The 13094-nt window shown below is 34.1% G+C and overlaps 1 protein-coding gene across 1 annotated transcript in view; it reads right to left on the bottom strand.

The window, feature by feature from the left end:
- The window catches only part of LRPPRC (leucine rich pentatricopeptide repeat containing), a 106965-nt gene that overhangs the window by 42313 nt on the left and 51558 nt on the right, over positions 1 to 13094 (bottom strand). The window contains exons 15-23 of the mRNA XM_074222942.1: positions 9134 to 9161; positions 7010 to 7067; positions 5930 to 6036; positions 5642 to 5719; positions 5316 to 5360; positions 4718 to 4831; positions 3629 to 3759; positions 2496 to 2581; positions 915 to 1116 (exon numbers count right to left, since the gene is read on the bottom strand). Of these exons, the coding sequence (XP_074079043.1) occupies positions 915 to 1116; positions 2496 to 2581; positions 3629 to 3759; positions 4718 to 4831; positions 5316 to 5360; positions 5642 to 5719; positions 5930 to 6036; positions 7010 to 7067; positions 9134 to 9161 (849 nt within the window). The remainder of the gene's footprint in view (positions 1 to 914; positions 1117 to 2495; positions 2582 to 3628; positions 3760 to 4717; positions 4832 to 5315; positions 5361 to 5641; positions 5720 to 5929; positions 6037 to 7009; positions 7068 to 9133; positions 9162 to 13094) is intronic.

Here is a 13094-nt window from a genome sequence, read left to right on the forward strand (position 1 = left end):
ACTTTTCTAAAAGAATATCTTCCATTAAAAGACCTTAAGTTGATTTCTCACCTATCAAATTTTTCTGCAATAAAGGAAGTTCAAAACATTAATTTGCTCTGCAAATCTGTGTAAGTCATTAATTCAGAGCAAAGGAAAACTCAACCACTTCTGGATTATAGCAAGAAAATTAATTTTCTTCCCAAAGCAATAATCGGGGCTCAGAGAAAACTCCTAAACACTTACATAGAATAGCAGTATTGGAATACACAATTACAATAAAATACCACGTGGAGAAGAAAAGATGCTTCTACCTCATTACCCAAAGAGTACAATTATGATGCTATAATGAAAAGCCCAGAGGACATTATTTCTTACAATAATCGCAACACTTAGAGAACCCAAAACTAGAAGTAAGGTTAGGAACAATTTATTCTTCATCAGATCTAACTCTACTGGTTAAAAGGGGGAGAAAAAGATAGCTGACACTTGTGCTATGCTTGGCAGAGCCAGAATGTTTTTATCTGTCTTGGATGAGCTGCAGAACCACTTTGTGAGCTAAGTATACCCTTGGATCACATTGTCCCCATTTTACAGAAAGGGAGACGGACAGGAGGAGGGGAAGTAGCAGATAAAGAAGAGCTTTGCAAGAGCACTACTGTCAGTGGCAGGATTTGAACCTAGGCCTTCCTGGTTCCATTCCACCACATAAAATATTTGGATGCACCTAAGGAAAACTGGCATAAACAATTTAGAGTCCTAGAGGAGAAATGGAACCGAAAAAGTGTTTGTATTCAAGCTATTATTCCACAGAAAATACAATACAAAAAAAAAATTTTATATCACCACAGATGATTTCTATGATTATAACCCTCCCCATTGCAAATAATCAACTGTATCCTTGAAAACCCACATACGAATTTCAATTAACTTACTTTTCAAGGTGAAGAGTAACCAAAGGGGAACATAGAGTGATGCTTGGTTTTGCTAACCCCAGGGTCATGATGGCATCATGTAACTGCTTAACTGTTTCAACTTCTCCTAGGATGGCTGCCTCATTGAGGATGTGGAAAAAGACTGTTCTATCTTTGAGAAGAACATTCTTCTCTTTTATCTCCTTTAGAATGTTAATAGCATCTACAATGAAGTAACACAAAAGACCCTTAGGTAATTTCATGTAGGGAAAACAAACTGCTATTAAAACAGCATTTCAAACCCAGCAGGAATGCAAATTCTGGTGTATAATGCCGATTTCAAGTTAATTACTACTTGCATTTCTAAACGAGACTACAATTATAAATCCACAATAGCATGGTTTTATCATTTCGCTGCAACTTTGACTACAAATTATAGATAGAAACCGTGTGCCCACTCTGCACCACATAACCTTGTACAGTGTGCCCTATAGCGGCAAGATCCTACTAAATGGATGCTTTTATCGTTCAATGCTAACATCTGCTAAATCACACCATTGTTTCTTCAGCAGATGGCTTGTCAGGAGGCCAGATAATAAAGATGTGTTTACACTGTATATACAGCCAGACTAATGGTCTGATACCGATAGGGCCTGTTTGCTGTGTCGATACTAATTAGCCAAGCAGAGCCAATGAAAGCTTTCCAAAAGACTGAATGTTAAAACATTAGGTTCATTAAGCTTCATTAGGAAGGCAGAAACAAACATTTTTGAATATGAAATAAGTGCATTTTTATAACGTTTTTCTTAATTATTAGACAGGCAAAATGTTTTGACCACTTTATATGCAAGTAATAAAAGTAGATTAATTTTTAAAAAACAGTTTTCAATGTTGTGAATGCTCCCATTGGAAAAAAAAATCTCCTTATCTTTTCCATGATGAAATACTGACTTTAAGGGAAATTAATAATAAAGAAAAAAAATCAAGGAAACTACAAAATCAAGACTTTAATTATTGCCAAGTATGATTTAATTAGTTTTTACTTCAGAAAAAAATGGGCCACAAAAGATTGGGGGGGGGGGGAGAAGGGGGAAGGCTGCTGCTTAGAAATTTCAAATTAAAAATAAAACAAAAACTTGGTTTTTAGTGGAAGCAAGGGGGTGCAGATGGGGGAACTCTCAAAGTTACAATAAAAAAAAAAAATCACTGCTTATTCAGTTTCCACTAAGGTTCTGTTTCTACATTTTCTGTTCCACCTTCAAACCTTCTTAAGCAAAAACAAAGCCATTAGTGTGGGCACATACGCCATTTGTGCCCTAAGTCATGAGCTTCCAAGGCGATCCACACAGCAATGCTAATAAGAGCTAGCTGCAGAAAGGCAGAAGGCACCGAGCTGTGCAAATGTAAATGACAAGCTTGCCAGTCCATTAAAACTAATGGCCTGCACTGTCCAAGCATCTCTGGTTGAATTCACATGCAAATTTGTATGCAAAATGTTCAAGCACTTTGCAGGACATGATACACCATTAATATCAATTCACATTTTATTCCAGTGGCAAGATACTTTCACTGTCCCTTTCTATACCCTAGTCAAAGGCATACCTGGGAGGCGGCCATGCTTCACCAAGACTTTCACAAGAGTGACATACTTGCCAGGATCAAGTGTAACTGATGGATCGATTCGTTCTCTAAAAATTAAAGTACAGTAATATTTTACACCCAAGGATTCCTTATTTTTCAAAAACTGTAAAAGATATGCAAGCCAAAACTAATTAAAAACATGGATAGTTCTGTCTATCTGCAAGTTGCTAAGAAGTTACAAAGTTAGACTTTATTTTGATTTTAAACTAACAAAGATAAATGACCCAAGCACATACTGATAGTTATTTTGATAAACACTTGATTTCTCAGAAAGATCTTTATATTACATAATCTACCTTTTAAGTATAGGGGTATTAGAAAAGGACTACAGGTATGAGATATTTTATATATGGGCAAGCAAACATACTTATCAGTGGGGTTTGACTTTTTTTCTTTGACAAGGATTTACTTGGAGACAAATGACTATGTAAAACAATAATCATTATTAAAATGTTTTTATACCAAAAATCCAAATTAATAATAAAGGAACACTTTCTATTAATGACTATAATGTCTTTTTTAATAGTCTGCCTAAGCTAATAATCAAAAGTATAGCATATATACATACAGAAACATCACCAACATCATCAAAGTTTACTTCAGCTCATTCTTCATCATAAACATTCAAGGAAAAAGACAGTTTTAAAGGTAGTGAATGGATTTTTTTTAATGGGACAAAGATATAAGGCAAAATGATCAAAAAGCTGACTGACAAGCTAGTCACCAGTGGATGCTGTTAATTCTCTCTTACAGTTTCTTATTTGACTCCATATGAGATTTACCCTTGGAACCGAGAAAGAAATGGGAGAGTCTGTCAACAAGCCTTAAGATAAAGTCCTCAACATTGGGCTGCCATCTTATTGTAGTGAACAAAAGAGTACAATACCAGTAAAAAAGATAAACTAAAAAATAGACAAATTTATAAGTCTTTTTAAGGATGTGGTCTGAAATGTTGGAATGTTGATGACATTAAATACTTGCAGAAGAGGAGAATTAAGACCACAATGGAAGGTTATCAGTCAGTCTGTGTAACTCAGTCAGGGATGTGTATCAGCATAAATCTTGGTGACATATTTCAGTGCCAGTGTACTTACATTTGCTGTTTCAGGTTCATTGCCTCTTCTACATTATCATTTCGACAGCACAAACTTATTAAAGCTGCATAACCACCGACAACCATGTCAGATTCATATTTTCTTTTTATTTCAAGAGCTTTCTGCATATTCTAAAAGGAACAAAAGAAGTGAATGCAAATATGTTAATCATGTGATTTACTTTTTAGTCTGACAAGTTTATAAATTCGCTTTATTTAACAAATGATGCTTAAACTTAAATTAACTTTACCATGTAACATGCTGCCTTTTCAAGATTACAAAGAGGACTGAATGTTTTTAACCAAAAAAACACCTTATCTTTCATATGATAAAAACAAAATAAGAAAATCTTGAAATTAAATAAAGAATCAAATCTTGCAAAGTTGCAATCCAATATAATGCATGTTTCAGTTTAAACTGAAATAATCTCTTTTAAAACCACCTCATATACTATTTTTGTACTTTGTATCAAGGCAAGACACCATATTATCATGTGAAACACAGTTACGCCTTTTTTAGAACCACAGTTTTACGACCAAATCATACTAAACTAGAAATTCAACAAAAGTCTAGTGATATCCCACAAATTGCAGTTACATACTAAAATGAATAAGAAATACAGCTGGATGCCGGCCGAATGACGGCAAGAGCCCCTTTATCTCAGAAAGAGCTTTCCTCCAGCAGGAAAATGGAATTTCAATCCCTGCATTAACAACCTAGTAATATTTGACTTGCAAATGACTACTGCATGTATCAGTTGCTTGACAATCTAGATATAAGAGACCGGAGCCATGGCTTAAAAGGACATTTGGCATGTATGATAAACCTATCACAGCTGTTACTATCATTCACTTTGCAGATTATTGTAAACAAACTTCAGTAACCCCAAAACATGCCATTCAAGGTGTAGAAGAAATTAGTTAATCTTTCATTTAATTATTTTTTGCACTTATATCTGATTTATAACCACCAAGCAAAGAAATCATAAACATTCTACTTGGCAGTGTTTAACACTGCTTACAAATAAATTATATTCTTAGAAAAAACAAATCTTGGAAGATTAAAAATAGACTGAATTATTCAAGTTACCTCTTCTGAACAAAGCATTAGTATAAGTTGCTTTAGGACATCTCCTATAGGTTGGTGTTCAGTTTTCAAATTTTCAAGTTTCTGTTCCAAGTCAGATGAGTTTACCACCAAAATCTATGGAAATGAGAAATTTACCAAAAAATTATATGTTATGAGGAAAGTCTTTAAAAAAGACATTATGTGTGTGTATATATTTGCCCCATTTAAAAATTTCTCCAATAGTGCCAAGAATATGGCATATTCTTTAAGACATGTCTAAAATTTTCAAGTCCAACAAATAAAAAATTTTAAGAATTAAAATCATACATTTGAAAGAAGAAAATGTTTGTTTTACAAATTACTTTATGAAAAAGTTCTTTTTCCCCTACCTGTGGAAAAATGGAGACAAGAGAAACTTATCATCTTGTCATTCCTTCTTCCAAGTGGTCTAATCTCTTTTCCCCTCTTCTCTAGTATTCCCAAATATTACTCAAAAGAAGAAGGGGGAAGGGTGGATGAGGAAGAGAAGAAATTTGCTACTGGAATAAATAGGCAAAATAAATGTTTTCTGGGGCTGTACACTAAGTGTGGCTATCATTACATTAAAACAACTACTTACTTTTGAAGAGCCTGAAGTCTCTCTGTCAACCAACAGGGCCACATCCTAAAATCCAAATTTATTATCAAGGAATTAGAAACTATGTAAAGTAGGTTTGAGTTATAATTATTTAAAATAAGACTTGAACATCAAATTGGTAATTTCCTTTTAATAATCTCTAATAATCTCTAAACCATAAACATTAAAGTATGTAAAGGAATATTTGGATACTTGCAGATTAAAAAAGGTTTATTTTGTATGGCATTTTATTATGTATACTGAAAGCAAATTAAAATATTTTGTAGTCAAATAAATTTATTTAAATAGTTACTATTTTTCACACACACCTTAATTAATTCAGGAACATGATAGCTGTTCAGCCGATTACGAATTCCTTTGAAGATGTTTTCAGGAATTGCTATATTCTGTACCAAGAGGTGGAGAAAAAATTATGAGTTTTGAAACACAACTAAAGTGAAATTTGTCTAACAGAAATTATCTCAGACATAATTTAAGTCTCTAACTCTTCCATGTCATTGAGAAGTGGTCTAGTTTTACTTAAAAGCAGCAATTTCAAATCTAATAGATACATGTCAGGCAGGACAGGCATTATGTTGCAAAAAATGAAATGGTACCATCTTCTTCAGCTGATGGAAGTATTGTCTCAAACGCTCCTCCTTGGCCTGTACCTCTGAGTCACTCATGCTGTCAATCAAGTTATAAAGAAAATAGCCAACAGCTTCTGTGGAAAAAAACAAGAGAAAGCATTCCACTAAAATTACTGAGACTGTCATGTTATCAAGATTAATTTATAAGAAATCATTTTGGTGTGAGATGTCACCCTGATGAGAGGCTCTGAAATGGCAACAATGATCACTGAGGCATAGAGATTATGTGGTTTGGGAGCACATATCTAACTGGTGAGTGAAAGGAATATTAATTATTTTCAGATCCAGTGACAGCTTTTCAGTGCAGAATCTTACTTCAATCTATTTTTTCCACCACTGTGTGACAGAAATGGTACTGCCCAAGGCCTCCCACCCTTTCTTGTCCACTACTGCAAATAATGGCCACAAATATTGTGCAACATATATTTTTAAAAGTGAATAAGTGTTAAATGTTATGTAATGAATGAAGCAATTATGATGAAAAGATTTCATAATCTTATGGAAAGCTGACTTATCTGTCAATGAAAAAAATCAACAATAAAAAGGATATTTTCCAAGAACGGTAATTTTCTAATGCATTTAAGCAGAAAAATATAGGAACAGTTTTTAATGTTTTAGAAGGACCTGAACTTTCATCTAGGTTGTCTTCTTCTGGAAAAACATATATTAACCATGTAAACTTGCCCTAAATACGCTTCTATACTTCATTATGTAAAACACCAAAAGAATTCAATACAAAGTAATGATCTTTTTCAAATAAACTATTCTAAAAGAGGAGATACAGGATCACCAGCAAAATGGTAACAGTTAACACCTTTAGGTGGCATAAATATGGTTAATGCCTAAGTCAGGACTTTAATCACAATTAAAAAAAAATTCATTGCTCTCATAAAACATTGTGGTTATCACAGTGACTTATAAAATGCTTTCAAATTTCACTTTTAAAAAAGAAGCACTCAGCATTTACTGTTGTAATCCCTGTAGTCCATCATTACACAGAAGAACAGATTTGTGGATAAGTTACAATCATAGAAATTGAAACGCTACCAGTTGGTCCTGGAGGTGCCTGGCAATAACGTCCATCCGTGTACAACTTCTCTGTTATCTGTTCAGACAGAATAATCATGAATTGCAGCCAAGAGAAGCAAACAAGGGCAAATACAATCTGAAATTGAATTCTTGAAATAAAGTGTCTCTCCAGTAAGGTATTACCCTACACTGCATCACAGTAATTTAAGATGAAAAAAAATTACAAGGAATTTTCTGCAGATAAATCCTAATTTTTCTTCTTAAAAAATGCAAATAAAAATACTTTGAGGGCTAAGTCAACAATAATCAAAAGCATTACATATAACTCATATATATAGTTATAAATATTACTTCTAGCACTTATGAGTCTGTGTTTAGAAATTATTTGAAATTTTCACAAGAGTAGAATTGAAGCAATACTTTTACCCCTTCTAGTTAAAATTAGTTACATGGGAAAAAAATGAAATGTATCAACTTGTAGCATTAGTTTTAAATTAACTATGATTTTAATCCCTTGCAACACATTGCTTAAAAGTATAATATTAAAAAATGTGTGGGAAAGAGTCATATGATAATCTTCATTTTAGTGTATCAAAAATTCAATTGTGAAGTTTTAATTTCACTTCAAAGGGCTAAAATCTCAGGATTTGATGAACAAAGAATGCTTGAACAACACAGATTAACCTTTTAAAGGACACCTAAGTTTATTAGCACTTCTTTCTACCAATATTATTTTACTTTTTGAAATATACCACAAAAGTTCAGGATATTCATGATACAGAATATGGTAAAAGCAATGTTCAAATAAAGAAAACCAACTGCTTTCTTTACCTTCACTGCTAGTGTGAATTGAAAGAGATTTTTTTTGCTTTGTATCAATACTTAAGTCTGTCTCAACAAAAAAAAAGTCAAATATAATAAAGTCCTCTGTAATTCGTTCTATTTACATTCAAAATGTCAAAGTAAATAAAACAAAAATTCTAACAATGGATACTGGAGGCAACTATCATATTTGGGAGGATATGTTTTTTGTGCAAATGTGACCTATAATTGATATTTTATCAACATATTTTATTTTTGTTTCTATATTGAGAATTAAGCCCAACATTGTCCTTTAGTTAATTAATTAGAAATGGTATTATCTAATTCATTTAAAAAAAAAAAAAGAAAATCAAAAATCATATCTGGGCACATTAAGCTACAAAAGTCATATATTTTAATTATGTAGTCTGTTAATACAAATACACACACACACACACACACCTATGTATGTGTCAATACACACACACATACATATCCAGATATACTGATTTGTGGTAAGTAGCATTTAAATAATATCTACTGCTGATAAATGTAGCATTTAATGCATCATTTCAATCTATGTAATTTATCCTATGACTAGGAAAAGTACTTGAAACATCATAGCTAGTACCTCAGTAACAGAGTATTATAGCTATTTTAATAAGAAACAACTGAGAAATGTTAGATGACTTGCTCAAAATTACATGGATAGAAGGTATGAAAGAAGATCTGAATCCAGGTCCTTCTGGCTTTGCACCTAAAACTGAGAAATAACTTGATATATCAGAGAAGTGACTGTCCTGTGGCCTATGTTCCTGTACTATGTGGCTGGTGTATACCAAGCCTATCTACAACGTATAAAGTCCAGCTCCCAAGCCATATCTGCACTTCCCCTTCAGCACACAATGTACAACCATACTGAGCTAAGGAGGGTCTGACTTGATGGGTTGAATTCTAAAGGCCTATTTCCAGATTCTACCTAGTATAACTTGATAATTTATAGACAACTCTTTGAGACTACTAAGTGAAGGACAAGGCGATGGCCTCTATTGGTAGATGAAGCTTTCATTGAGATGCATTCCCTAGTCAATAAAACTATAAAAAACCAGACTTATAAACAGCTATTATTTCTTATTTCCATACCTAAACGCTTTCATAATCCTGTTTATATCAGACAAGAAAAGCCCCCCCTCTAGACAACCAAAGGGAGGGTTTCTATCTTGATCCAATCTGTGTTCAAAACGATATTCGTTAGAATTCTTAATTTAAAATATGCAAAATAAATATGCAATATTTCCTTATTGATGGTAAATAAAAGCTTATAGAAAAATGAGGACTTACCTTACTCCAAAGATTGACATCCTCAGACCTGAAGAGGGCAGCAGAGGATAACGAATTATCAAATAACAAGTGAATAACTAAATTTTCAATTTGAACATAGTATGTAATACCAAAATCGTAAGAAAAGTCACTCGTGGTAATGAACATAGTACAGATAAAGATTTGCTACAACAAATATCTCTAAATGACAAAGATTTTAAATCTCAGCCAAAATTCCAGGACGAAAGAATTAAGAAAATCCTCTTGAAGTGTTGAAACAAGATCTGAGAAGACAGTCAACTGGGAAACTATGGCAAAATAGGATCATATTTAAAACCACCCCCCTCTTAAGCATCCAAATATCATGACTAATAATTAAATCTTCCCAAATATCAATTTTTAAAATTGCAAAAATGAAATTATTCTTAGTAAATAAATGATTCATATGAAAATTCAAGTGCCATTAAATATGCATTCACCACTAAAGCATTAAAATTTAGATAGATACAGAGATAATAGTTACTTAAGATTGGAGGACAGAGTCATTTGTTCCTTTACAAATTTTCAAAACTGAAATGCAAAGTATCAAAGAGACTGCTATGAGAGTGTAGCACAGATCTGCTGAAATCATTTTCAGTCAGAACAAGCATTTATTATACTGAACTTTGTGACGGGCTCTAGTTTAGACCCTGCGGACACAAAGAAAGGTAAAGACAAAGTCCCTGCCTTCAACAAGGAGCTCACTTAAGTGCTAGAGGGAAGGATCTAAGGAGCAGACCAAGAAAAGCCTTGTGGAGCCGGTGGAACCTGACCTGAGATGATATGAAGGATCGTTCCAAACATGCCCAATGGCCATGAAAAGACCCTGTGTGAAAAAGATGCCATTACTGCTGACTCTTTCCCTTACAATCGAAGACCTACAGTTTTGCTCTAAACACTCCTGTGGTGAAAGAATCCACTAATGAAATAAGTTTTCTCATTTTGAAAACAATTCTTGCTACACCTTACAGAAAAAAACAAACAAACAATAAATAAGACCCTATATACTCAATGCTGAGAATCTGGTACTTCACAATGAATTTTAATTATTAGTTAGTAGTGTGAACCCTCAATACAACATTTAAAGATGATTTTTTTAACCACACTGATTTCTTTTTTTGGTTTTTGCAAGGCAGTGGGGTTAAATGGCTTGCCCAAGGCCACACGGCTAGGTAATTATTAAGTGTCTGAGGCTGGATTTGAACTCAGATTCTCCTGACACCAGAGCTGGAGCTCTATCCACTGCGCCACCTAGTCACCCCATACCAATTTCTTTTTGCTCTTAATAATATATCTCTCCCTAAACTTTGCCTCCTCCATCAAACTGTCCCATTCTAGAAGCAATTCTTAGCTTTCTTCAAGACTCAGAACTTTCTCAAAAAATTATTGGGGGTCAGGAGTACCTGGGTTCAAATCCTGTCTCAGACACTTAATAATTACCTAGCCATGTGGCCTTGGGCAAGCTACTTAACCCCATTTGCCTTGCAAAAAACTAAAAAGAAACAAAACAAAACAAAAAAAAAAACCATGACAATCTCAATTTTCTGAATGAAAATAACTAGTTCAAAAATTTTCACTTACAAATTAAAAGAACAAAACTTTATTACCCTCCCCCCAATTCCCTTTTCTTATATTATACAGAATTTTGTCAGGAGATATCCTGTGGTTTAAAAATGAGTATGGGGCATCACTGAATAACTATAGGTAGTACAGGCTATATACTACATTTCTATCTTGAGCTAATATTGAAGTAGATTCAGAGATTGAATTCTGAGATACAAAAGATTTGAACTGGTTCTCTTACCCTATCAAATGCCTGTAAAATATTATTAGGAACATAGCTGACCTCTATTTAAAAATCTAAGGCAATACTTATAATGTCCAATAGTATTACTCAACAAGGGAGTTCAAGATACTGACAGGGAGAATATTTTCTTCCGCCACAAAGCAAAGTTGAAACCTTAGAATCATAAAAATTAGCAATTTCTGGTGAAGCCTTAGGAAAAAAACCTAGAATTCTAATCACAGGAAAGCGTTAAATGAGGAATTAAATTAAGATTTCTGAGGCTGGGGAAGCTAGGTGGCAAAGCCAGTGGAGTACCTGAAATTGGGAAGATCTAATTGATACTTGATACTTGGGCAAGTCACTTATCCCCACTCTCACCCCCCCCAAAAAAAGAGACATGCTGAAAAAAGAGATGCACCATATATCCCACTGCAAAGCAGTAGCAACCAATGACAAAGAGACAAAGTTTTATAAGAAACACTTTTTATATTAGAAAAGAATAAAAACAAAGTAGATGTCATCCACTGAGGAAAGGCTAATAAGCAAGTTGTGGAATAAGAATGGCATGGATTATTACAGTTTTAAGAAGCATGGAATATGATGAATACAAAGAAACTTGGAAAAAATATTAATATACAGTTTAGAAAAGCAGAATCAGGAAAACAGTACTCACAAAAACAAAAATAGTGAAATTGTATACTGGAAACTATAATGATCAAGATGGGCTCCAAAAATCTATGTCCTAGTCTTCATTTCAAAGTGAGTAAAAAACATTGCTTATGGAAGATTATTTTCTGTGTTCATTGGTTTTTTTCTTTTTATCCTTTGTTACAAGGAATTATTAAAGCATAAATTTAAAAAATTAAAAAGAATAATCAAAGTACCATACTCTGCGGTACTAACAAGTTTACAATTTAAGAATCTTCTAGCGGGGGCAAAGCCAAGAGGGCAGCGAGAAGGCAGCATTTCCGGGGAACTCCTTATGGCTCTATGACAAATTATGACACTAGCCAAAATGTAGAGGCAGAACCCACGGAAAGACTGAGTGATACATTTTCCCAGTCCAAGATAACTTAGAAGTTCTGTGGGAAAGATGTAAGGCCCAGTTGCAGCACAACCCTGGAACAGCTTGAAGGGGTGGGGAGAGAATTCTGCTACACAAGAATAAGTGTGGAGTGAGGGAGCACCGGCTGCAAAACCTGCAGTAAGAATCTAGAGAAAGCAGCCTGCACCCCCCAGAGCACAGCCCACAGAAGGTAAAGGGGTCAGGGAAAACTGCAGAAATTTCTCTGCTATTCGCCTACACTCAGATCCAGATTGCAGTTTAGGCTTCCATACTAAGATAGCCAAACAGGGCCCTCCTTACACCTCCAGGGCAGAGGGAAATGCAGTGGTCATCTTAATATCAAAGCACAGGCAAGAGAGCATAAAACCTTGGAGAAATAAAGGTCCCAGATGGGTGTGTCTCCCCCAAAAAACCCAAAGCCTTGGAAGTGCAGTAAATTAGTCTTGGGCTGAGGAAATGAGTAAATAACAGGAAAAAAAAAAAGAATCTGACCATAGAAAATAACTTTAATCCCATGGAAGATCAAAACACATACTCAGATGATGACAAAATAGAGAAATAGAAAATTGGCTCAGACCATGGATGAGCTCAAAAAAGACTTTGAAAAGCAATTAAGGGAGGTGGAAAAATTGGGAGGAGAAATGAGAGTGATGCAGAAAAATTGTGAAAACCAAATCAACAGCTTGGTGAAAAAATATTTAAGAAAATAATGTTAAAAAACCAGTTTAGGCCAAATGGGAAAAAAAAAAGCAAACCAAAATGCAAATGAGAAGAATGCCTTAAAAAAGCAGAATTGGCCAGCTGGAAAAGGAGATTTAAAAAAACTCTCTGAAGAAAACAACTTCTTCAAATGTGGAATGGAACTAAAGGAAGCTGATGACTTTGCAAGAAAGCAAGAAGAAATAAAACTCTTGGGGCAGCTAGGTGGCACAGTGGATAAAGCACCAGCCCTGGACTCAGGAGTACCTGCATTCAAATCCGGTCTCAGACACTTAATAATTACCTAACAAGTAACCCCACTGCCTTGCAAAAAGCCTAAAAAAACAAAAACAAAAAAACACAAAGAAATAAAACTCTTCCAAAAAACCCCC

This window comes from Macrotis lagotis, chromosome 1 (assembly GCF_037893015.1).
Source record: "Macrotis lagotis isolate mMagLag1 chromosome 1, bilby.v1.9.chrom.fasta, whole genome shotgun sequence".
NCBI lineage: Eukaryota > Metazoa > Chordata > Mammalia > Peramelemorphia > Peramelidae > Macrotis > Macrotis lagotis.